The sequence below is a fragment of the Monodon monoceros genome, unplaced genomic scaffold, assembly GCF_005190385.1.
Source record: "Monodon monoceros isolate NGI ecotype Baffin Bay Population unplaced genomic scaffold, NGI_Narwhal_1 Super_Scaffold_4, whole genome shotgun sequence".
NCBI classification, from domain to species: domain Eukaryota; kingdom Metazoa; phylum Chordata; class Mammalia; order Artiodactyla; family Monodontidae; genus Monodon; species Monodon monoceros.
The window spans coordinates 56,935,048-56,962,650 of record NW_021703781.1 but is presented as its reverse complement, the minus strand read 5'-3'; the positions used below and the strand labels follow the sequence as shown (position 1 = coordinate 56,962,650).

The window sequence follows — 27,603 nt, the reverse complement described above, 5'->3', positions numbered from 1 at the left end:
CGGCGAGCAGGGGGCCACTCTTCATCGCGGTGTGCGGGCCTCTCACTGTCGCAGCCTCTCTTGTTGCGGACCACAAGCTCCAGACGCGCAGGCTCAGTAGTTGTGGCTCACGGGCCTAGTTGCTCCGCAGCATGTGGGATCCTCCCAGACCAGGGCTCGAACCCATATCCCCTGCATTGGCAGGCAGATTCTCAAGCACTGCGCCACCAGGGAAGCCCCCTTTTTCTTTTTCTTTTTTTTTTTTAATCACTGCCATTCTTTTACTGAAGAATGGAGACATAAAGGCAGAATGAGGTCTTGCCATTATGTTTTTTTAAAGAACAGCTTTATTGAGATATAGTTCACATACCATTCAGTTCACCCTTTAAAGAGTACAATTCAATGGTTTTAGTATATTCACAAGAGTTGTGCAGCCAACAGCACTCTCTCATTTTAGAACATTTTTATTATCCCCCAAGGGAAACTCCCCATTCCCTCTCCCCCACAGCCTCTGGCAACCACTAATCGCTATTAAGGGTTTAGCTTAAATTTAATTTTTGGTTCTATTAAATACTGTGTCCGGTCTTTACCAGGCCCTATGCTAGTTTTTGGGAAGGCAATAAATCCTGGCCTCAAAGTTTATAATCCAGTAAAGAATAAGAGGATTAAACACATACTTTATGTATATGATAAAATATAGAAATAAATGATTTTGAGTATTCATACTGCTCACACGGATCACAACTTTATAGAATTTTAGTTGTTGGTGAAATCTCTTTCATTAACTAAAAAAGTAATCTGAGACCCAGAGGCATCACTGTTACATAGTTCTCTGGCATGGCCAGAATAATTTCTTAAAGAAATCACCTGAAATTGCTGGGTCTTGAAAAATAAGATAGAGATAACTGAGAAGGTCATTTCAGGTATGGGGAACAGTATAAACAAAACCTCAGGGCACTTTTAGGAAATAACAAGTAGTTCATTTTGATTATTAGAGCAAATGGTGCGTGATGTGGAGCAACATGAGATAAAACTGATTTTGGAAAGATCTCCATCTTTCCAAGGCTTTGAACTCCTTGAAGATACAAAAATTTGTAATATATTAGTCTGGTGGTAGGTAGTGAGGAATGTCTAAAGGTTATTAAGTAGGTGATTATAGAGCTGGGCATTAGGACAGTGCTTCTCATGTATGTTAGAGGACCAGTTTTTATTTTTTAATTTATTCTGTTTCAAATTGATACACTTATAATAAAAATGAATTACTAGAAAAATGAAAACATAAAATGTAAGTGTACATTTTTTGTTACTGTGTTCAACAAACCAAAGTTTTTTGTCGAATTGCTATTAAAGTTTCTAAATACTTGCAATTTCTTGAATTACTAACAGCACTTCACAAACCAGCATTAGTCTGTGGACCACACTTTGAGTAGCACTACTTCAAAGCAATTAATTTGGCATTAGTGTGCAGGCACAGCAATTGGGAGATGATTGCTGGAGAGTTAATGAGGACCTGGACAAATTGTTAGCAGTTGAAGTTGAATGGAAGATCTGGATTAGCGACATTTGGAAATTTAAATGAAGGCAAGTGAGATGATATGGATTTGAGGGAGAGGAAAGAATCAAAAGATGTTAACTAGATTTTAGGCTTGAGAGGAAGATGAGAGTGCCATAGCAGAAATAGAAATTAGTTGGGGAGAAAAGATACTAAACGAAAATTCACATTATAGCATTTTTCTGTTAATTCACACACACACACATACACACAGACACACACACACACACACACACACCATTTGGTTGGTAATCTAAATTTGGCAGTCTCCAAAAAGCATTGTAACTTTTTCTTTTCTTTGATTGTAACAAACTTTGAGTAATATAATTACACAAACCCATAACCAAAACATGCCTAGGAAGATTTTTTACTTGTATCCTTATTCTCATTTATTATTGCAGTAACTGTTATTGGGCCTTTAGCCAGGAACTTGTGACTCTTAGGCAGGGGGAGGAGCTAGGGATAAAGTTCACCAGTGCCAAAGAAATTCTATTCCAAATGGATTTGTGTGGAGCAACAGTGATATCCAATGACAAGTTAAATTAGACACAGAGGTGTTTTCTCCAACACTGTCTCAGAAGATACATGCTGTTGAGGGGGCCTGGTTCAGACTAAAACAGTCTTTTTGAAGTAAGGTTAAAGTCACACACAAAAAATTATACTAGGGTCTTGAAGAAGAATTCTGTTATGTGACTTCAAGAACTAGTTGACTCTGATAGTTGCACACTTTGCAGAACGGCAGCCAGTGACAGATGAGGTAATACTGCTTTGAATTATGAGTTAAATCTCAAAACCATTAAGAGTTTGCTATTTACAAAATTCCAAATTTAGTAAATTGCATGTTCATGTTCCTTAAGTGTAAGAATACTAGATCCCTGTTCTTAAAGCACATTATATTGATAGTCCTATTTCTTTTGATTAATATCTATATTTATTTGGATAGCATTTCTTCAAGTTTTATGCCTTACTGCAGTGTTATATGATAGTAAAAACTGTTACATTTGTCTTTGTGTTGAAGTCTGTGCCTGATTTTATAGTGTTTCTGGGTCTGTCTCCTAAAGATTGTGTCTCTTGTTTTAATGCTCAAATCTATATCTTGCAAATGACTTAGTATGTAGGAATTTCTGGCTGATAATTGCATTTTAAGATTGGATGCTTAGTTCAGTCATGCTTTCTAGGGTGGCAACTTTGTGCTTTATTTAAAGCAAGCTTCGGAAAGTTTCACAAATATATTCAGGCTCTTGAAGATAGAGGTGGAGTATGTTCCACTGGTTAATAATTTAGAAAAGTGACACAAGTTGACTGGCATTGACAAAGATACAGTCAGGGTCCTGGGACCAATAGAAAGTTTTGGATTCCCCAAGCAGATAGGATATTTTCATTTTAAATGTGTGGTGGAACAGTGAGCCAGTCTTTTAATTGATATAGTACCTAACACTTTCTTTTATTGTAATAGTAAAGAATAGTTATTAGTTTGAGGCCAAGAGATCAGTTTCTCTTTAAGAGTATGTTCTGGAGACGTGGTATTTCTGGCTCAAGGCTGCCTCTCTGCTGAAGTCAGTGCATACTTTCAGCATTTGCGTGTTTATTATCTTTGTAAATCATAGCATATATATTACTACAGTTCTCTATAATGCAGCTGTTCCATTTTGTCCTCATAGCTTTGCTTATGCACTTTAGATATTCATGTACGAATTAGAGTTAATTCCCTATTGGCCCCATCTCCCATGTTGTAGCATAAATTAGGGAAAGAAAAGGAGAGATGAGAATATATGTGAGGTTTTTCTTTCTGTTTCATAATAGGAATAAATTAGATGGGGAGACAGGAGTGATTGTTTCTTTTTTAAATTCAGGAGTTGCTTCTGTGCGTGAGGGTACTTATTTTAAATGAAAATGAAAAGATAAAGGATATTTGGTTTCATAGAAAAATGTGTTATTTTCTAATTTTAGACATCTAGAAAGTCTTTGATAGTTTTAGCCACTCCCTAAAGGACAGCTTCTAGGATATATGTCATAAAATGGTACTTGCTTTGTAATAAGCATTCAACAAATGTGTTGATTGAATCAAGTGACCAGTTAGTCAACAAGGAAAGAGTGTAATTTGATGGATATTTAGCAACGATTATTTTCACAGAAAAAACAGATTTTCTTATTCCTGATATATATCATTCCCAGAGTTTCTCTGGATAATACCTAAGGTACATTATGATCTCTGTATCCTTAAAAAATATGAAAAGGAATACAGGCTTAACCTCTCTTCTGGACGAGAAAGAAACAGGTAAACTATCTAGCTGGGTCTGTTGATAGTTTCTTTCTACCTTTATCAGTGATTGAGCGATACTAGCAAAGTATCTTTTTTTTCTGTGATTTTAGCTGTGCCTAAAACCAGCTTGCATCATTCTTCTATCAGAATCAAAACTGTTTCTTTTATTATGTGGCTCCACATATATCTCTCCTGGAAAGAAAAATCTTCCCAGTCTGTTCCTGCCTGAATTCCCATAGAATATTTTAGGCATGTCAGCTGTTTGGGCTCTGATCAAGGATTTGATCCAGTTGGCCCCCTAGCCTGAATTGAGAGTGTGTTTGAAAAGCCTGAGCTTCAGTGTGTTTCCAGAGTTAAAACTATTACTCGGTGTCTTTTCCCTCTCTTGTGCCTTCATAAGGATTTATATAACTGGAAAAAGGTGATAATAAAGTAGATGCTCCAATCAGTAGAAATAGAGTGAAGTTTGATGAAGTGGTAGAAGGGTCATGGTGATATAGTTGGAGTTTGGGTTTTGTTTTTTTTTTTTTTTAAAGATTTGGGTAGGTGTCATTTATCCTCTAGTTCCCTGTATCTTTCAGCTATTCCCTACTCTTCCTCTCCCACCCATTATTAACCTAATCAAAGTAAATGTTGATTTTACAGAATACCAGGTTTTCTTAGGGAAAGAAAGTGTAGATGTTTTATATAACAGCTCTCTCAGGAACCAAGAGCTTTATAAAGCTAATCTAGTGTGCGTAGCGCACTATAAGTAACTATTTTCATATTTTTTAGAAGATAACATTTCTGAATTCAAGGACCTATTGATTTTTAAGTTCCCTATTCAAATAAATTTTTTGTTGTTGTTGTTGGGGGTAGGAGTTTATTTATTTATGCTGTGTTGGGTCTTCATTTCTGTGTGAGGGCTTTCTCTAGTTGCGGCAAGCGGGGGCTACTCTTCATCGCGGTGCGCGGGCCTCTCACTATCACGGCCTCTCTTGTTGTGGAGCACAGGCTCCAGGTGCGCAGGCTCAGTAGTTGTGGCTCACGGGCCTAGTAGCTCCGCGGCATGTGGGATCCTTCCAGACCAGGGCTCGAACCCGTGTCCCCTGCATTAGCAGGCAGATTCTCAACCACTGCGCCACCAGGGAAGCCCTATTAAAATATTTTAAGCAAATATTTGATTATTTGTCTGCATTTAAAATTAGTGCATATCAGGGAACTCTGCTCAGTGTTATGTGGCAGCCTGGATGGGAGGGCAGTATGGGGGAGAATGGATACATGCATATATATGGCTGAGTCCCTTTGCTGTGCATCTGAAACTATCACAACATCGTCAATTGCCTATACTCGAATATAAAATAAAAAGTTAAAAAAATAATAAAATAAAATTGGTACATACATTCTGAGATGAGAGGAAAAGTTTTCTAATAAAGTTTAAAACAGTAATATTTGAGTTGGTGAAGTTTTTTTAAAAAGTCATTATCTAGATTAGTGGTTTCCAAACTCTTATTTCACAGTTAAAATATGGAGCATTCATCCCTGTGTGTGCTTATTTATAAATTACCTATACTACTATTCTTACTTGTATGTAGTAGAAAACATACACAAATTAGACATTTTAAAATGATGAGATAAATTTGAGTAGAAGCTGTAATATTTTCTTCTGTATCCCAGTGGAGTCTTCTGTATCCCCAGGTGCAGTCACTCCTCTTTGGAGACTACTGACCTATATTGTTAATGCAGGAAGCCCAGCCCAGGTATCTTTATTTCTACCAAGTTTCCTGGGTGACTTGTAGCATTCTCATTTCTCACAGCTACTTATGAAATGAAGGCAAAGAAGAGGTTTGGTAATAAGGGGATAAACCATTCAGTAATTTTGCCCACCATACTTTGGGATCAGATGGAGGGGGTATCCTTATTTTCAGAGATGATTAAAACTTGCCACAAAGCACCATCATGGTGATGATCCACCATACTATTATATGTTTAGTTTTCTCTGTGTCTTCATAGCGATCTTTCTGAAATTTGAATCTGATTATTTCATTTCATCAAAATCTGCTAATTTGTTCTTGCCTGAAGGATAAAGTCCAAACTCTCTAATGTGACATACAAAGTCTTCATTAATTTGACCCTTGCTGTCCTTTTTTTACCTTCATAACCTTTGTTGCCTCCTTCCCTTCTCCTCTGAAAAACTTCCGTTTGCAAAAACAAACAAAAGTAAAACCAAAGAAAACCCAGCTCCAGCCTCAGTAAATGTTTTTTGGTTCATTACAAACCCTGTCTTTCCTTTGTCATTCTGTCTGGAATGCCCTTCTTGCTTTGTCCTACTGGAAAACTTCTACTAATTGTTAAAATCAGCTCAGACATCTCATCTGGTCTCTAAACAACTTGTTTTCTCTCCTCATGTTATTTTATAGCATTTATTGAATTGCTATAATTATTTGCTTATAAGTCTTTCTCCTGCTATGCTGAATTCCTCAAGGAGAGAGATTGTAAGTTAAAATATAAGTTCCATGAGGGCAGGTACTCTTTTGTTCTCTACCATATCACAGTATCTGGCATATAGTAGGCATTCAGTAAGTATTTGTCACATGAATCTGTTTATATTTGTGTCTTTAGTGTCTGGCATATGGTAGGCTTTAAATGAACCTCTGTTTATTAAATAAATTGAATGAGTGAATGAATTATAAAATCTCAGAAATAAGCTTATTTTATGGGGTCTGACTTAGAAAAGGAGAGCTGATTCTCTGAAAACTTGAGTACATGGCATCATTAAAATCAAGACACAATAAGGAAATTTACGTATTTTTGTATAATATCTGATGTCACTTATGGTATAAGGAGGACTTGAATAATTTATATTATGAATCTTAATATTGGTATTTAAATGCATTCTAGAAAGATAGCCAAATAATTCCATTGAACTTAATTTTTGTTGTTTAAGTGTTAATTGAGATATCATTTTTTACTCCTTTCTTTAGGGTGTTTGTGAACCGAAGTTTAGCCATGGAAAAAATAAAGTGTTTTGGTTTTGATATGGATTATACACTTGCTGGTAAGTAGCACTTTCTGATTGCTTAAGAACTACTACTTTGGATATAACACAGTAGGCCATTCAATAAACACTTGTTGATGTAGTCATATATTTAGCTGCCAGTCATATATTTAGCTCAATCTCTTTCACTGAGATTTGTGAATATTGAAATTACCAGATGTCCTTGAGATCTAGATTGTAGAGATAGGTAGAACAAGTGCTAAATTATTTTAGAGACCCTGGTAAGAAATGATATGATGAAATTATACATTACTGTGTGTATTTGGGCACTTTTGGCTTTTACTCTATTAAGCTGTTCTTCAAGGATGGAATTTTGTATCTCTCTACCACCGGTAAACGTTTATCAGTTAAAATTTTTAATATTTTCTTAAGACAAATGAAAAATGTGTTGATTTTCTATTGAAGTGATTGCACATATACTATGTAAAGACTTTTTAAAAACTAGAGCTATTACTTTGTTCATTATCAAATAGACCTTAAACACCAGCACTCTGCTGTTTTTCCCTTCATATCTCTGAGATATATTTGAAATACTCAGTGTATTAGCCAATAGTTGCAGCATCTGTTCAGAACTTATGAAGTTTTTATTAAAATATTTGCAGTCTGACAAAAATGCCATTTAATTTAAGGAGTAGGGATGAACAAGGATCAACTATATAGCACAGGGAACTATATTCTATATTCAATATCTTGTAGTAACCTATAATGGAAAAGAATCTGAAAAAGAATATATATATATATATATATATATATAACTGAATCACTTTGCTGTACACCTGAAACTAACACAACATTGTAAATCAACTAACTGTACTTCAGTTAAAAAAAAAAAAACTAAAAAGAAAAGTAGGGATGAAGAACTGAGTTGAGCACATGTGCATATATGTATGTACACGCACATGTATACAACTGTGACACTCAGAAAAGAATCTTTCAGAAATTTTCTCTAAAAAATACTGTCTTTAAGTACACAAAAACATTAAGATGTATTAATTCACTTATGTTCAGAAACTTTATATAACATTATTAGAAGGTTTATATCATCTCAAATTAAACAAATCTCAATTTGATGTTCAGTTTAGGCTATAAATATAAGTGAATAATATAAATGTACAAAAATGAACACATGTAGTTTATAGGTACTTGCCACATATATGTGGGTATGATATTTTACCAAACAAGTTCTATATTGAAAATATACACTGACTTGATTTGAATTTCTCTTTCTTCCCTCTGTATTCTTTGTTATTTATTTGGTATTCTATTGCCTTAAAGCTGTTTTTGCAGCAGTTAGATTCTTTTATATTTTCCTAATTGGACACAGACACTTTTAGGTATACTTGTCAGAAAGCAGTTCGAAGCGCTATACTTTCTCAATGTAGATCTTGCTGTCCAAATTGGGAGAAAATCTTGCATTCTTTCTCCTTTCTAGAATTCTACTTTCCAGGGAAAAGAATGGCAAGGTAGCTTGGCAGCTGAAAGGGATATTAACTAAAGCAGAAGTAGAAGTTAATGGGGCTGAAACGTGACAAACTTTTTTTCTTGGTTATTAAGACAGTCTCACTGTATTGAAGTAGTTCAATTCAATAAGTATTTATTGGAAACCTGTAATGTGCCTGGCACATTTTGTTACTGAACATTAAGATAAATGTATATTCCCATAGAATAATTTAAAAAAGAATTCTCTTGTTTAACAAAAAAGTCACTGAATCTTAGTTTCTAAACTTTAAAGCTACCTTACGGTTTCTTCTTTTTATATGCTTTTTTTTTTTGTAATCCCACTTTATATTTTAATGCTTACTCTTAGTCTAGACACTAATATACTTTGCTTATATGTAACAATAATTATTAACATTTATTAAGTGCTTATCATATGCCAAGCCCTGTCCTAAGTGTTTTACATAGGTTATTTCATTTACTACGTAGATTATCTCATTCACATCACTTATTTAATATTTACAAAATCCTACGAGGCAGATACTACTATTGTCTTCATTTTACAGCAGACGCTGATTTTTTAAGGACTTTGTCTAAAAACATTTAGCTGTGATATAGCTGAACTACGATTCAAACTTAATTAAGCATTGTGTTTACGTATATGATATATATGTATATAATAAATTTAAATTATTATTTTGAATATTGACAGTTTATAGTGAGGTATAATTTCAAAGTAATAAGCACCCCCCCCCCAAACAAACCGAGACTTAAGCACTCAAAAGGGCAAAGCTCTTTAAAGTAGCCCCCTTGAGAGACTATATATTCTTCCAACAGTTCTATGTTGGATGAAAAACATTGGTACTACCCTGTGGTATTGCCTTCACTTCATAAAGCATGTAGGAAAACAAGTTTATTGACTTCATACCTGTCACCTGTTTTCCAGAATGGTATTCATTAAATTTGTCTGTGAATAACTTTTGGTAATTTTAACAAACAAACTGCACCCTTGAAGTGCTAAGGACTTTTCATCAGAAAAATGTGCCATGAAGTAGAGAGACAAGACTAAAAGAAGTGTTTTTTGAAAGCTTCGATAAATATCCCTGAAATAAGTGTAATAGCCTCACAGGGTGAATTCATGGAAAGGGCCTGTATTCTTTCTGAAGACTTTTCTGAGACATTGCCTTCTCTGTGCAGTGCTGACACCTTGCTATATCATTCCCCAGAGCAATTTGTATGTCACTTGCAGCTTTTGTTCACTTGCATGCCTCCCCTTTGGCCTGTGAATTCCTCAAGGGTAAGGGCTTTCTTTTTCACATTTATATCCTTTGTGTTGCCTAAAGCCTGACATATAGTAGTTGCCCAGTAAATATTTATTGAATGAACAATTTGGGTGCATAAGTTTTAATATATCAGTTTAAGAATCAATCATAGTATTTTAGTTTACCCAGTATAAAATGTACACTAATAAGTCAAGTTAAATACTTTCAAATATGAACTTATTTTTAAAATTTTAATAAACTATATTGAGGAATAAGTTACATACAATAAAATACATGCATTTTAAGTATATAGATTGAGTTTGATAAAATGTATTCACCTGTGTAACCACTGCCACAATCAAGATATAGAATTTTTCCATCACTCCAGAAAGTTCCCTCATTGCCTTTTTGAAGTTACTTCTCTCGCCGGCCCCACTCTTTGCCTCAGGGCTTTTTGTCACTACAGATTAATTTTACCTTTCCAGAATTTCATGTAAATGGAATCATATTCTAATGTACTCTTGTTTCTGGCTTCTTTTGCTTAGCATAATTTTTTTTGTGATTTATTTATGTGTGTCTGTCAGTAGGCAGTTCATTCTTTTTTTACCCCTAACTTTTTAAACTTTTTATTTTCAAATATTTTTAGACCTATGGAAGAGCTGCAAAAATAAGAGTTTGCCTTTAGTCTCTCCTAATGGTAACATCTTACTTGACCATGGTTGACTGTAGTACAATTATAAAAACTAAGAAATTAACATTAGTACAGTACTGTTAATTGAACTACAGACTTTATTCAGTTTTTACACTAAAGTCCTTTATTCCAATCCAAGATCCAAACCAGAATCTCACATTGCATTTAGTTGTCATATATCCTTTGTCTCTTCTGTGACACTTCCTACGTCTTTCATTGCTTTGACACTTCAAAGAGTACTGGTTAGGTATTTTTGTAGAATATTTCACAATTCGGGTTTGTCTGATGTTTCTTCATGAATAGATTGAAGTATTATGCATATTTGGGAAGAATACCACAGAAGTGATGTGCCCTTCTTAGAGCATGATACCAGGGGTACATAATGTTGATAGGTCTTACTACTAGTGATGTTAACCAGTCAAAATTATGAAATTCTCCTTTCTCTTTAAACTTTACTTTTTTTTTTTTGGAGGGGAGGCCAAGTAGTAGTCCTTTGTTTTTATACTGCAATTTGTTTATCTATTTATCTGTTGATGAGCATTTGGGTTGTTTCCAGTTTAGGGCTGTTGTGAGTAAAACTGTTAAGAATATTGGTGGTGTACAAGTCTTTTTTGTGGATGTATATTTTTATTTTTTTCCTGGGAAAATACTTAGGAGTGTAATTGCCAGATTATGTTTACCTTCTAGGGAACTGACAAATGGTTTTTCAAAGTAGTGATACCGTTTTAAATTTCTACTCAGCAAACATGCGATTTCTAGTTGCTTCACTCCTTGTTTACACTTGACATTGTCAGTCCTTTGAATTTAGCCATTATAGTGAATATGTAGTATTATTTCATTGTGATTTTACTTCGTATTTCTCTGTTAACTAGTGATGTTGAAAATCTTCATGTACTTATTGGCTATTTGTATTTCTTTTGTGAAGTGCCTATTCAAATGCGCATGGTTTAATTGGGTTGTCTTTTTATTTTCAAGCTATAGAAGTTCTTTATATGTTCTGAATACTGGTCCTTTGTCAGATATATACCTTCTGAATATATTGACCAATATATGTTGGTATGTCTATTGACATTCTATTCCATTGGTCTTAAGTGCCTATCACATGATCTTGATTGATTATTGTAGGTTTTATAGTTAGTCTTTTTTTTTTTTTTTTTGTGCTGTACGCGGGCCTCTCACTGTTGTGGCCTCTCCTGTTGAGGAGCACAGGCTCCGGACGCGCAGGCTCAGTGGCCATGGCTCACAGGCCCAGCTGCTCTGCGGCATGTGGGATCTTCCCGGACCGGGGCACGAACCCATGTCCCCTGCATCGGCAGGCAGACTCTCAACCACTGCGCCACCAGGGAAGCCCTATAGTTAGTCTTGAAGTCAGGTAGTGTTAAGTCCTCTAACTTTATTCTTTTCTCGAATGGTTTTGATATTCTAGGTCCTTCACATTACTGTATAAATTTTAGAATAAGCTTATCACTTTTTCAAAAAAGCCTGGTGGGATCTTGATTAGGATTGTCTTGATCCCTTGTTCCATTTGTGGAAAATTGACATCTTAACTACATAGAATCTTCCAGTCCATGAACATTAATACATCATTCCATTTACCTAATCTTCTTTCTTACCTTTTAGCAATTTTTTTGTGATTTTTGGTCACAAGGTCTTATACATATTTTGTCACATTCATTTGTTAAGTATTTCATATTTTTATGTAGTTGTAAATGGTGTTTTAAATTTCATTTTCTGTTTTTTTGTCACTTGCATTTGGAAATGCAGCTTATTTTTGTGTCCTGTGACTTGCTTGATTTGCTTATTATTCAATAGTTCTAGGAGCTCTTTTGTAGATTCCTTAGAATTATCTACATATATGATCATATGGTCTGCAAATAATTTACTTTTTCCTTTCGTATCTATATATATCTTATTAAAAAATTTTTGGCTTCATTGCACTGACTAAAACCATAGTACCATGTTGAATAGAGGTGTTGAGAATTGACCTCCTTGGGTGTTCTTGATCTTAAAGAGAGAATGTTTAGTTTTCACTATTAAGTATGATGTTGGTTGCAGGTTTTTTGTAGATGATTTTTGTTAGATTGAGGAAGTTCCCCTTTATTCTTAGTTGTCCGAGAGTTTTTTTTTTTTTTTTTACATGAATTGGGTGCTAAATTTCATCAAATATTTTTCTGCCTCAATTGAGATGATCATACGGTTTTTCTTCTTTAGTCTGTTAAAAGGGTGAATGGCATTGATTGATTTCTGAATGTTAAACCAATTTTGCATTCCTGGAATAAATCCCTCTTGGTCATGTACCTTTTATTTATTTTTTTATTGGCAAATTTGATTTGCCAATATTTTGTTGAGGATTTTTGCATTCTGTTCATGAGAGGTATTAGTTGATAGTTTTCTTGTAATGTCTGTCTAATTTTGACTTTAGGGTAATGCTGACCTCATATACTGAGTTTCGCTTTCCCTTTTTCTTTTCTTTTTTTTTTTTTTTTGTTTGTTTGTTTGTATTTTGGCGGTGCCTCGCAGCTTGTGGGATTTTAGTTCTCCAACCAGGGATTGAACCTGGGCCCTCCTCAGTAAGAGCACAGAGTCCTAACCACTGGTCTGCCAGGGAATTCCCCCATTTCATTTTCTTATTTTTGGAAAGCTTGGGTAGGATTGGTATTATTTTTTCCTTAAATATTTGATAGGAGTGAAACCGTGTAGGCCTGGACTTATCTTTTTGTGGGAAGGTTTCAAATTATACATTCAACTTTTAAACATAGATATAGGGCAAGTATATTTTTTGTTAGGACCTAGGCATTAACCATTTTTATTTCTGATGATAATTTTTAAGTTTGATTGTTTTGCTTCTGTATTCTTTTTTTTTTGCGGTACGCGGGACTCTCACTGTTGTGGCCTCTCCCTTTGCGGGGCACAGGCTCCAGACGCGCAGGCTCAGCGGCCATGGCTCACGGGCCTAGCCGCTCCGCGGCATGGGGGATCTTCCTGGACCGGGGCACGAACCCATGTCCCCTGCATCGGTAGACGGACTCCCAACCACTGCGCCACCAGGGAAGCCCTTGCTTCTGTATTCTAACTCTTAGCACCATTAACATTTTTTATGTTGTTGGCCTGCTTTCTTGCTTCAGGTGTTACTGGAAAATGTTGATTCTTTGTGCAGAATGAAATGTGGCACAATGCACTTTCTTTCAATTTTTTTCCCCCTGTATATTTTGACTTTAGAGTTCGGGGGATTAGGGAATTGGTTGTTTTAGCCTTTTTTTCAGTATAATTTCAGTGTATATTAAGGGCTTAATAAATAGTAGCAGTTACAATAAATAGCTACCCTCGTGTATACTATTCCTAACTAGAGAAGACGTTCAATAACCATTTGCTTTTCTTTATTGGGGGAAGGAACAAGCCAATAAATGTTCATTTTATATGAAATGAAATTATTAGATATGCTATAAAATTGCTATTAGCATAATCTATGAATTGGCTATTCTGGTGAACGATATTTTGAGTGATACAGAGTTATCATTTACAGCATAGATGGATTACTAGTTTTCAGAGTTAGAATGTAGTGAAATTGATAGTAAGGCTAGGATTGATGCTTCTGAAGTGTCTGGATAGGACATCACATCTCAAATGGCAGTCATGTTTTGGAATGGTACATTCAGTGAGAGGGTGGTTATTGGCTCAGGGCCTACCTTATCATGCTGTAAACTTTGCCTAAATTTCTTCTCAGAAAACAGTTACATAGGTTTTCTCAAAGTTTCTTTTCCCCTGTTTACAAATGTTTGAAATATACATGTCTTTTTCATGGAAAGTGTTTGGGGATGGGGTCTAATTGTGGAGACTTAAGCTATTTTCATAAGGAAACAGTTCTGTTTTTGGTCTAGAAAATGGCCACAGGAGACCTCCTTTGGGAGGAGGGGTGTCATGGTTTGGGTTAGCTCTGATTTTTCGCCTTTAATTCATATTGATAGGTAAGAAAATTGGCTTTGAATAATCCTCATGTTATTCATGTCAGATGTTGGGGTTGATAGAATTAGTGATGAATAATCATTTAAAACTTTGATTTGTCACTAATAAATAAGGAAGAAGATAATTGAGGCAGGAATACATACATGGACTCTATAAGAATGTTAAGCTGTATGTATATAATTATTCCAGACTTGTAATTTTCCAAAAGTAAATTATATGGACCTTTGGTAGAATGAAGTTAAGTTGTGGTGATTGTTTGTTTGTTTAGTTTATTAAAAGAGAAATTGATGGCCTTAATTTTTTAAAATTTTATGATATTGCTTACAGTTTGGTACACTTATTCCCCTAAATGAAATGAATCACAGTGTTCAGTATCAAATCCATTCTGACGGGAACCTCATTATCTTCATCTGATCTGAATGTCAGCCTCATAGCCCAAACAGTTTTTTAGAGACGATCCCTTTATCATCAGCTATCCCTATAATTAAAGCAAGCTATACATTTTTGTTTTTATTAGTTTATTTGCAGGATATCTATGTAAGATTGACATTTTTATATAAAATAAAAATTAAAACTCCCAAACAAAAAGCTTTTGGACCTAAATCAGTTTTAATCCTGAAATCTGCCTAGAGAATTAATGCCAGTATTGGTATTTATTTAGCTCCATGTCTGTAATACTGTAGATTAACACTTTATTTCTCTAATGGGATTATGTACGTTAATTATGGTCTAACCAGTTTTTCTACTAAGTACAGATTAGTTTATATATGAAAGTCAATGTTTAGAATCTAGGTCATACTTAGTCTTGTATATTAGCTTTGCCACTGACTAATGGTGGACTATGTTTTATATAAAAAGTACCTATTAGGCCTATTTATAATTCCTCTCTCACCCCAATTACTTTATCAACATTCTTTCCACATGATGTATATCAGAAACTGGTCCTTTGCATTTTTGGCTTCCTCTACAGATAAGTGTTTTTCTTTTCCCTTGGCTTCTCTTCCCCTTAATTAGACCTGTTGAGTGCTCTGGTTTCCCTTTATTAAGTTGCCCTAGTGTAGGTCTTTCTAGACCTCAGAATTTGTTTGTGGTCTTTTTCTGAGAGTGATCTTTAGCCTTTTTGTGCTTAAGTGGGACAGACAGATGGATCAGACTTGTAAGTGCATTCTCCAGGACAAATCAAGCCAAAAAAGATCTTGATAGTCAACCTAAGATTAGGTCTTTGGACTTGTCAGAGAGCAAGAAAGTTGTTTTTAACCCAGTTACTCCCTCTCCACAGAATGAAGGGACCAATCTATACTATTTGTGAATTTTGTTTCTTTGATTTTGTTTGCATAGAGGACTCCTAAAAATGTTATGTTGCTGAATTTGTTGTTACTAAGAGTGGACAGAAGAGTGAAAATAGAAAACAAAAGGAGGATTGGAGTTTTTAAGGTTTAGTGCTTGTTCATTTTTCAAGTGGCATATAGGCATAAAAAGACCTGTGGTTTCCATTACTCTTAGTATTCTGTTACTTAGTTTCATAATATTATACCCAGAAATTTATTGCTGAGGTTTCAAATGAGAAAATCTTTTGTGATGAAATGAGTGACATAATGTACTTACATCACCTCCTCACAGTTACAGATCATCACTTTCTGACAGACTGCTAATCTACAAAATGTGGTTTCTATAACAAGCAAAATGCTAGTCAATAGCTGTTAAGTGAGAGTAATCTGGGTATAAAAAAGTGATTAAAAAAAAAAAGCCAGAATAACCCTCTTTCTGTTTTGAGGGATAAGTCCCATAACACTCCGAGTTTAGGCCCAGTCTTGTTCTTCATCTTTACCTTAGAGGCTATGTGGTTGGAGAAGAAGAAGAAACCTCAGAGTGTGATAGACTTGGGTTTGGATCCCAGCTCTACCTTTTACTAGCTCTTGGCCACCAGCATGTTACTTAGCCTGCCTGAATCTCAGTTCCTTCATTTAATCCAAAATGAAGGAAGGAGTGAGTACAGGGATAAACTATTGGTATAAATTTTGAATGGAATAATGTATATAAAATGATAAATGCAATGAAAGTAGTTTTCTTGCTCTGACTGGTGATACCAAATTATTAATATACTGAACTTGAGCGTAAGGGAAACTCTAAGGAGAAAAGTGTCAATATTAAACTCATTTGTTTTGTACTCCTATATCTTGTGGGAAAACCTGGAGTGCTAAACAGATGGCAGTGGAATATTTAATCATTCTTTTGAATCTTCTTCTTAAGTATTGCAAATGATCACAAACTTAACAGAAAGTTAAAGTTCTTTTCTGAGTAAATTTTTAATGACAAGGTATTTGGCATCAGATTATGTTTCCGTAGAAATTAAGCAGTGTTTTCAGTGAAGGGTTATTTCTTAGCAGGATCATGCTGAAGGAATAGATTTCTGAGAAAGGATCCTTACTTAAGTTAAAATTTTTTACTTGGGGCTTCCCTGGTGGCGCAGTGGTTGAGAGTCTGCCTGCCTATGCAGGGGACACGGGTTCGTGTCCTGGTCCGGGAAGATACCCCATGCCACGGAGCGGCTGGGCCTGTGAGCCGTGGCCGCTGAGCCTGCGCGTCCGGAGCCTGTGCTCCGCAACGGGAGAGGCCACAACAGTGAGAGGCCCGCGTACTGCAAAAAAAAAAAAAAAAAATTTTTTTACTTATGACAAAGATATCACTGATATGCTTCTAATAAATGCAAGGGGAGTTATTTGCTTTTTTGAAACAATAAAACTCTTTTAAGTGGAAAGAACAAGTTGACCTTTGCAGTTGCATGAAAGACTTAAACATGCAGTAAGTTCCATGGAATTAACATCAAAATTATATATGTAGAATTGTTAAGTTTTCGGAAGTTTTTACCCCAAGGGAGAGTAGTACAGCATTTTTGGGTGGGGGGCAGATTTGTTAATATTTACTTAATGCCCTTCACAAATACAGAGTGACTCTTGGTTTAGGATTATGAAAATGTATTACTATTTCTAACTTGGTTCATTTAGAAAATCATCTTGATTTTTCTTTTTTCAATTAAGAAGTCTGGTGTTTTTTTGTTTGTTTGTTTGTTTGTTTGTTTGTTTCCCTCTTGGGCTCAAAGATCCCAAAGAGACACATTCCAATATTTTACCAGCTTCAACACCTTCAGGTTCTGAGCCATTTAAGTCCAGCAATAAGTTCCTTATTTCTGTTACCATTTCAGAAATAGCGGATGCCATGGGCAGTGTCTAGTCTCCCCCATCTTTTCTGAAAAATTGTCAGGAGGAAGAGAATAAACATTTTTTAAGCATGTATTATTATGAGCTAGAAAATGTACTTTATATACAGCATACCTTTTAATCCTCATATCAACCCTCTGAAGTAGGGATTATTAGCTCAGTTTTACAAATAAGGCCACCAAGTCAACAGGTAAAATGACCTGTATGTAGCTTGTACATTGGCTTAAGACTCATAGCTAAAATTTAAACCCAGGTCAGTTTCCATTTCTCATGCTGCTCCCAGCTATAGAAATTATTTACTTACCTCTAGATAAGAACTTAATAAGAGAAAAAACTCATAAGCATAAAAGATCATCCTTCATTTTGTTCCCAAAATAGGAATTCTCCCTAGGGCAAAATCCATCTTGCTCTTGCCATCTATTTAAATGTAATCCTCATTCTTAGACTGCAGATACAGTAGTCGCCTCTTACCTACAGTTTCACTTTCCATGGTTTCATTGACCCACAGTCAACTGTGGTCAGAAAATTTTTTTTTAATGGAATATTCCAGAAATAAGCAATTCATAAGTTTTAAACTGCACGCTGTTCTGAGTAGCACGATGGAATCTCGTACCTTCCTGCTCCATCCCACCCAGAATGTGAATCATTCCTTTGTCCCGTGTATCCTCCCTGTTAGTCATCTAATAGCCCTCTCAGTTATTAGATCAACTGTCGTGATATCACAGTGCTTGTGTTCAAGTGAACTTCATTTTTTTTTTTTTTTTTAATAATGGCCCCAAAGAGCAAGAGTAGTGATGCTGGCAATTCATATTTGCTGAAGAGAAGCCTTTAAATGCTTCCTTTGAGTGAAAAAGTGAAAGTTCTCAACTTCATAAGGAAAGAAAACAATCATGCTGAGGTTACTAAGATCTACAGTAAGAATGAATATTCGCGAAATTGTGAAGAAGGAAATAGAAACTCGTTATGCTGTCGCCTCAAACTACAAAAGCTTGGCCACCATTTGTGTGATGAGTACTTAGTTAAGATGGAAAAGGCATTAAATATGTACAATAAGATATTTTGAGAGAGAGTGTGCATAACTTTTATTACAGTATATTGTTATAATTGTTCTATTTTATTATTAGTTATTATTGTTCATCTCTTACTGTGCCTAATTTACAAATTAAGCTTTATCAGAGGTATGTACGTATAGGAAAAAACATAGTATATGTAAGGTTTGGTACTGTTTACGGTTTCAGGTATCCACCGGGGCTCTTGGAACGAATTCACCAAAGATAAAGGGGGACTACTATAGTTTTACACAATTTTTCTTTCTTTAATTTTTAGAAGCAATCTTAAGCCTTAAGAGTACTGTATAAATACTGTATTTTTAGAATTATAAAATTATGCTTTTTTTCAATTAAAAAATCTTGGGAGGGATTGAAAATATATTTTAGACTCTTTTTGAATTTTTCTGTCCTCCTCTCCTTTCTAGGCCATGTCATTAGCCGCTGGGGATAAAATTTAATTATGCCAAAGCTAAGCACTTCGCATTAACAAGCCTAAAGTGGGGAGAGAAGATAGAATAAATTATTAGGAGTATCAAGGAAGAAATTAAGAGAAACTAGTCCTTGGTTTTGGTAAATCTGCTACTAGCAGAAGCATCTCAGGACTTTTGATCTCTCATCCTATCCTCTCAGGCATAGTAGATGCACTCTGATCTTGTTTTGTTGTTAACTGGAATTGACTCAATTCACTTGACATTTAAATGAACATTTTTTTGCATGGTGTATTTACTTGGACTAAAGTCCAGAGCACTCAGATCATGTTTCTGTCAGCAATTGTATATTCCTACCAAACTTATTGGCATTAGAGGCATTTAAAGGGGTGAGGAAAAACAATTAAAGTAACAAGTATTATATAGTATTGGTGTACTGTCACTGAAGACATCTCAAATGAGGTAGAGCACTTTTTTCTTCCCTTTTTTTTTTGTGGTAAAATATTCATAACGTAAAATTTACTATTTCTTCATTTTTAAGCGTATAATTGAGTGACATGACATACATCCGCAGTGTTGTGCAACCTTCACCACTATCCATTTCCAGAACTTTTTCATCATCCCAAACAGAAACTCTGTACCCATTAAGCAATAACTCCCCATTTCCTCTTCCCTTCATAACCTCTAGTATACTTTCTGTCTCTGTGAATTTACCTATTATGTATATTTCATATAAATAGTAGAGTCATAGAATATTTGTCTTTTTATGTCTGGCTTATATCTCTTGTCATAGTGTTTTCAAATTTCATCCATGTTGTAGCATATCTCAGAATTTCATTCCTTTCTAAGGCTGAATAATATTCCATTATATTTATGTACCACATTTTGTTTATCCATCATCTGTCAGTGGATGCTTCCACCTTTTGGCCACTGTGACTAATGCTGCTATATACATTGGTGTACAAGTGTCTGCTTAAGTCCTTGCTTTCAGTTTTTCTAGGTCTATACCCTGGAATGGAATTGCTGGATCACATGGTAATTCTATGTTTAACTTTTTGAGGGACTGCCACACTGTTTTCCACAGTGGCTGTACCATTTTACAGTCCCATCAGCCATGCAGGAGGGTTCCAATTTCTCCACATCCTGGCCAGCACTTATTATTTTCAGGTTTTTGTTGTTGTTTTTGTTTTGATAATAGTCTTTCTAATGGGTGTGAAGTGGTATCTCATTGTGGTTTTTGATTTATATTTCCCTATCGGCAGTGATGTTGAGCATCTTTCATGTGCTTATTAGCCATTTGTATATCTTATTTGGAGAAATACCTATTTAAAGTCCTTTTTCCAGTTTTTAAATGGGTTGTTTGTTTTGTTGTAGTTGTTGAGTTGCAGGAGCTCTTTAAATATTATAGATGTTAATCCATTTTCAGGTATATGATTTACAAATATTGTCTCTCATTCTGTGTGTTGTTTTTTCACTCTCTTGATAGTGTCTTTTGAAGCAGAAAAGTTTTTAATTTTGATGAAGTCTAATTTGTCTATTTTTTCTTCTGTTGCCTGTGCTTTTGCTGATTTCACATCTAAGAGGTCATTGCCAAATCCAACGTAATGAAATATAATGAAATACATTGAAATGTAATGAAATATTTCATTATATTGGTAAATCCAATATAATGAAAATGTTCTAAGTGTTTTATGTTTTTAGCTCATAATATTTAGATCTTTGATCCATTTTGAGTTAATTTTTGTGTGTGGTTATAAGGTAAGGGTCTAACTTCATTCTTTCACATGTGGACATCTAGTTTGCTCAACACCATTGAAAAGGTTGCTCTTTCCTTGCTGAATAGACTAGACATTCTTGTCAAAAATCATTTGAGCATATATGCAGAGAGAACACTTTTTTTTTTATTTCTTTATTATTTTTAAATTTTTATTTATTTATTTAATTTTGGCTGTGTTGGGTCTTCATTGCTGCACATGGGCTTTTTCTAGTTGCGGTGAGCGGGGGCTACTCTTCGTTGTGGTACGTGGGCTTCTCACTGAGGTGGCTGCTTCTCTTGTTGCGGAGCACGGGCTCTAGGCGCGCGGGCTTCAGTAGTTGTGGCACGAGGGCTCAGTAGTTGTGGCACGAGGGCTCAGTAGTTGTGGCTCACGGGCTGTAGAGCGCAGGCTCAGTAGTTGTGGCTCACTGGCTTAGTTGCTCCATGGCATGTGGGATCTTCCCAGACCAGGGCTCAAACCCGTGTCTCCTGCATTGGCAGGTGGATTCCCAAACACTGCGCCACCAGGGAAGTCCCAAGAACACTTTTTTAAAAAATGAAACATATGACAATGTAAACTTCTATGTCTCTGCTTCAACATCTCTCCTTAAAGAAAGATGAGCTCCTTGCAATAGTGATTAATTAAATTAATATGGAACATCAGTTGAATTGAACTTACTGTGGATAGTGTATAAACTGGATGGATGTTTGAAGTTCTTAGTGTGACAACAGAGTCTCTTAAAGGAATGCATTTCCTGAAAAGTTTTTTGTACAAACCAAGGAAAATAACCAAAAGGAAGATAATAAAAAAGGCCAGAGAAATTCCCATTGTCCTAGGTCATGAGATAGTAGTCAGAGCATCCTTCTGATAACTTGGAAAATGTAGAACTTGCACATTACCGTACTCCACAGCCCTCCAAACAGATTGTCTATGTGCAGGAGGTTTTTGTGTTAGTGAATGATCGCATTCAAGTCAGTGAAAGTTATTAACCTGTGTGTCCTCTGACGTATTCTTGAGGGGTTTATCAGTTTGTGAATGGATCTAAATGTTCACAGTTGAAGATTAAAGGAATATAAAAATAGGTGTAGTTCAGTAAGTGAAATGCATTCATTATCCCCCCTTAGTGATCTTTTTTCTTAAAAGAACTTTTGAACGGGTTTTTTGTTTTTCTGAAACAGTAGAATAAGAGGATAAGCTGAGTGAACAGAGAAACTAGGGTAACAGATAAAAGAGGGGGAAACCTTTTCAAAAAGAGATAATCCCTTTCCATAAAAGAAAAAAACAAGGATGGTGGTTGATAAAATTATCAATAAAAGTAAATTGGAAAACAGCCTCATAAAACTAAGCAAAATAAAAATCTAATTAGAATATATTATGAGGACTCAACCCATAAAAGAGAATTGTGAAGATGAAAAGTGATAATTAGTATTAGAGTCCAATCAGTGATTTGTATCAAGGATCCAGTTAGAATAAGCTGAACTTCACAGGCCTATGGTTGAATGGGTTTACATAGCTGGAAGGTTTGCTGCCTATAAAGCAATAAAGTTTACTTTTATGTAAATCCTCAGAAGAGATTTGAGGTGCCTTGCAAAATTAAACACATATAAAATGGGTCAAAAGAGTAATTTTATAAAAGAAAGCCCATAAGAAAATACGCTGCCAAATAGATATTATCCTTCATAAAGTCACCTTATTAGGGAAAACTTACTGCAATACCTCTGTCATTTCTTAGAATTTTAGGAATTCCTTTGGAACTGTTTCCACAGCCAGTTTATAAACCCACAAGAAAACCTGCTTCATTACTTCAAGTAGTCACACCTGTTTTTTAACCCTTCTCAAATTCCCCTCTTAGTTGCTGGTTGCTCTCAATAACTGCCCCCTACACCTTAAATTAAATTCGTCACCTGTTGATGAAAATGTGCCACCAGGGAGGATGTATATTTAGAACAATGTGCTCTTGACTCTGAAAGTAATTTTGAAAGAAGAATTTCAGATATGTTTTGAGTAATGATTGCATTACTGGAATAAGTGTCAATATATATTACCTTGGGAGTGATTATTTTGAATGGGAGAAGGCTCACTTGGATGGTAGATTTTATTACATTTGCTTTTCAAAGGTGTTATTTGGGGAGAGGGTGGGGAAAAAATAAAAGGCATAATACAGTTTGATTGTTTTAACTTCAGGATTGTTTTGTTTTGGAGGTTTTGGGTTTATTTTTCTGTTGTTTGGGGGTAGTTGTCTTTTAGAGAGAACTTACTTAGGAATAGATTCATTGATCCTTAGGTAGAAATACTTCTTTATTAGTTTGTTTCTTTAACTGAACAAAGCTATCCTTTTTTTAACTGAGCTATTTTTGATGGCATCCCTAATATAAAAATTTTCTCACATGTTTACACTTCTATTTTCTTTAGCCCAACATATCAGCCTATGTGTTAACTCTGATTTCCTAAGAGTTTTTTTTTTTTTTTTTTTTGGTTGCAGGGAGGGCCGCAGGCTTTCTCTGATTGCGGTGAGCCAGGCTTCTCTTTGTTTTGGTGCACGGGCTTCTCATTGCGGTGGCTTCTCTTGTTGCGGAGCATGGGCTCTAGGAGCACGGGCTTCAGTAGTTGTGGCAGCGGGCTCAGTAGTCTTGGCTCATGGGCTCTAGAGCGCAGGCTCAGTAGTTGTGGCGCACAGGCTTAGTTGCTCTGCGGCATGTGGGATCTTCCCAGATCAGGGATCAAACCCATGTCCCCTCCATTGGCAGGCAGATTCTTAACCACTGGGCCCCCAGGGAAGTCCCTCCTAAGAGTTTTAAAATGCATGGTAATACTAAGCCAGTACTATAATACCAAAAGATCAGTGCTTTTGGTAGAACTGGTTTTCTCGTCAAGACTATAAAATTGATAGCCATAGTATAGTTAAAATATTTCTGAGCAATCCTTAATTTGGAAGGCTTTTATTATAACTTATTGCTGATAAAAAGACTGTTCTGGCATTACATTGGCCTCTAAATGGGAAGGATTTTTAAGCAGTTTAATTAAAGGATCACCTGATCTAGGTAATGAAATAATTCTGTAGGTGCATATATATGATACTTGTGTGCTATTTAAATATTCTGTTATAGATCAGTTTAAAAACTTTTTCATCTGATAAAATTACTCAATTGGGAAAGAATAAATTAGCGATGATAGAGGAAACAAGAATCCAAAATAGTGATAATTGTTAATGGGTTTAAAGTAGCTCATTTAATATTCTATCTACTTTTGTGTATGATTAAAAAATATCCTTAATAAAGTTAAATTTAAAAATCAGATGGGGAAAACTGACCAAATACCAACAAAGTTATTTTATTTTTAAAAGGGCGCTTAAATTTAAAGGTCTTTTTTTAGTCTTTTCATTTCCATTTGAGAATATAATCTTTATTTTAGCTCCTCTTACTGCTTTTCCTTAAACTTAAGAATTTCTTACACTACCTCCCTCAAGAAATGAAATACAATTTCCCCAGCCGAGCATACTTTTGAAGTGGTCTCTGTATGTTAGGGAAGAATTAAAAAAGAAATAATACTCCAGTGTATTATCTTCTTGTGGATTAAAGTTCTTTGTATTAGTTGAGATAAATACTCTCAAGGCTGTTATTTTTAGATATATATTTATATTATATATTACCTGTGTTAGGTTTATACATTACTTTTAGGCAGCCTATTTATTTATTTATCTACACTTAGTTTCTAAGCTTTGATTTCTTTTATGTCATTTCTGTATCCCAGTAGAGTTTTCACTGATTTTAGATTCATCCTCTGAATTGCAGTAATATATGGTTTGTTCCTAGATCACTAGGAAATTTAAATGATTTCTTAATAAAACCCAATTCCATGTCCTCCATATTACACAGTGAGTGATAGAAATAATTCATTACCAGTGTTTATGGTCTTTGTTTTCCATTGCCAGGCATAAAAGCATTCAAATGTAAGCCAGATTTTTTGTGTGATTAAATGTCATGTAATATTAGTTGCATCAGTAAAATTACTAAAATGAATCTTTTTTGTTTTAATATCCCATGCCATTTTCAACATGGATAAACTTGTTTTCAAAATAGTCCTAACATAATAGCTATCTTTGATTCATTATTTCTTTTCTGCTTACACATTCTCTGAATGTTCGCTTTACCATGGGGATAATGGCCACTGAGAACAAGACAAATGATAATAGAGTTAAGCTGTGTAGGAAAGATTTAGGTTAAACGTAATGGATAAAACCTGGGTCAGGGAACTCTAATAGTTGGTTACCTAGGCAGATCATGAGGTGATTGTGATTCTTTAAATCACTGGGAACATTTGTTTGCTTTCACAGTCATATGAAAGAATCAGATTCAGATAATTATAATTGTTATGGCATAATTGTTACAGCATTATGGTAGGGGACCAAATTAAGTGACTACGTAATGGTTCCTTTATTTCCTAAATGTTTTTTATCCACCCCCTCAATTTTTCCTTGAGATGAATAGAACAACAACATTATCTAGGATACTCTGTGGTTGTTGAAGAATGAATTTTTCCACCTGGATTTCCAATTCATTAAGTACTTAAATTCTATTTCTTTAAGACTTTTTGAGGAGGGGAATTCCCTGGCAGTCCAGTGGTTAGGACTCCATGCTCTTACTGCTGAGGGCTTGGGTTCAATCCTTGGTCAGGGAAGTATCAGTAAGATCCCACAAGCTGTGCGGCACAGGAAAAAAAAAAAAAAGGCTCTTTGAAGAGGACAGTCAAACCATTTCAGTTAGATGGAGAACTTATGTGGAAGTATCTAATCTAAAGTATACACTAGAGGTTGCACACCAGTGGCCCATGGGCACACCTCAGACCACAGACCCATAGTTTGGCTCAAATAGAGTTTGTTGGTTTTTTAAATTGAGTCAGTAGTTAAAAATTGGGGGAGTCCAAGTATAAAAATCTGGGCTGGTTGTTATCACATAAATGGCAACAATCGGCTCTCATTCCCACCGGGGAGTCAGCTACATCTGACAGCTACTTCCCCCTTTAGGCCAAGACATGTACCAACACTTAGACCATTTCTCACATTAATTAACTTGCCTGACCCTGATAGAGGTGTTTGGAACATATTACCTGAATCTGAGTTTCAGAAAGTTTGGTAAACCTTATAGTACCTTGAGATGCTGGTTATAAAAGTGGATTATCCGTATAAGCCTGAGTAAATGATACATATATATATATATTTTTAAAAATAGATTTATTTATTTATTTTGGTTTTGGCTGTGTTGGGTCTTTGTTGCTGCACAAGGGCTTTCTCTAGTTGCAGCGAGCAGGGGCTACTCTTCATCGCAGTGTGCGGGCTTCTCATTGCCTTGGCTTCTTGTTGCAGAGCACGGGCTCTAGGCGCGTAGGCTTCAGTAGTTGTGGCACTCAGGCTCAGTAGTTGTGGCTTGCGGGCTCTAGAGCGCAGGCTCAGTAGTTGTGGCACATGGGCTCAGTTGTTCCACAGCATGTGGGATCTTCTCGGAACGGGGCTTGAAGCCATGTCCCCTCCATTGGCAGGCGGATTCTTAGCCATTGCGCCACCGGGTAAGTCCCATACATATTTTTTAAGAAGACTTCCTGGGCTGGGTTAATTGGCCCCGTTTCTGTCCCTCTGTACCTCCTTAGTCACATTGTATTGTGGATCTTCTAAAATTTATTATAAATATCTAATTGTATATCCCTGTAGCGCACTACGAGCTCCTTCAGGCCAAAGACCATGAGTTATTTTGTTTTCTGTTCTTAGCATCTAGTACCTGTACACAGTAGGCATCCAAATGTCTGTTATATTATTCTAACTTTAGTACAGGCGTTTGAGTGTGATGATCTGTTCTTATTTGGTGGAAAAATTATATACTAGCTATTTCTCTTTTTTTTAATTACAAGCAGCTTCTTTGGTTAAAGAGGATTTTTAAAGTTATTTCAATAATTTTCAGTTTTCCGCATTTTAAGTTGAAAACAATAGCCTAAATACACATTCCTAGTCAGCATACAGGTTCTCAGAGGGAAAATTTTGAGTTAGGTAATTTTTTTCATTTTATTTTAAAATAAACATTCTTTTAATACTCTTGGTAATTTTTAAAACAAATCTTTTAATTACCATTTAATTTTACTTTTGCAATAAATTGAGACTGGCAGTCTTTCAGACTCTACTTGTTTACTTATTTACATATCTAGCCATGTGGAAGTTGGTTTTATTTTATATTACTGAAAGTGTTGAATGGTATCTAGCTTTTGTATTTTAGGTAAATTAAAATTGAGGTAGTTTTTAGAATTTTTCAATATCTCTTTTTAGATCATTTATGATCTCTTAGGTTAGAGAGAAAATTTTTGACTATGTCTGTGATATTGTGTTGGGGTTTTCAAATAGTTGTGAAAAGTAGAAAAAGTCCTCTGGTGTCTGTTTATATGGGAATGGAAAGATTTAATTTAAAGTTTCCATAATGAAAATGTGAATTATTATCTTTGCTAGTTACAGTCTCAGAGAGCTAAGATCACTTAGCCTAAATAAATAGAGAACATTGATGTTGATCACATTCATAGCATAAAAGCAAATAACTATTCTTGAGTGGTTGGGTTGGATTTTTGCTTTTCAAAGTGTGATTGGTAGTACTGGTTTCTCCTAGTTGTAATGTTTTTAGAAATTTTCAACATTGTATTTAGTCATTTTTGCTCTTCCATTTTGTACCATCTCCCTTTCACAAAAAATCCAGAAGTTGGAGAAATCTAACCATATGTTTTCAAAAACCTAAATGTCTCGAGGAAAAATGACTCCCTATAAAGTTAAAACACAATTCATATCTTAAAAATATCAATATCTTGGGCTTCCCTGGTGGCGCAGTGGTGGAGAGTCCGCCTGCCAATGCAGGGGACACGGGTTTGTGCCCCGGTCCGGGAGGATCCCACATGCCACGGAGCGGCTGGGCCCGTGAGCCATGGCCACTGAGCCTGC

At 35.4% G+C, this 27,603-nt stretch overlaps 1 protein-coding gene across 1 annotated transcript in view; it reads left to right on the top strand.

Moving 5' to 3' along the window:
* Positions 1–6,753: 6,753 nt before the first annotated feature.
* NT5C2 (5'-nucleotidase, cytosolic II) overlaps positions 6,754–27,603 on the top strand; it is a 44,787-nt gene continuing 23,937 nt past the window's right edge. The window contains exon 1 of the mRNA XM_029245226.1: positions 6,754–6,831. Coding sequence (XP_029101059.1) covers positions 6,783–6,831 — 49 coding nt within the window. The 5' untranslated portion in view covers positions 6,754–6,782. The remainder of the gene's footprint in view (positions 6,832–27,603) is intronic.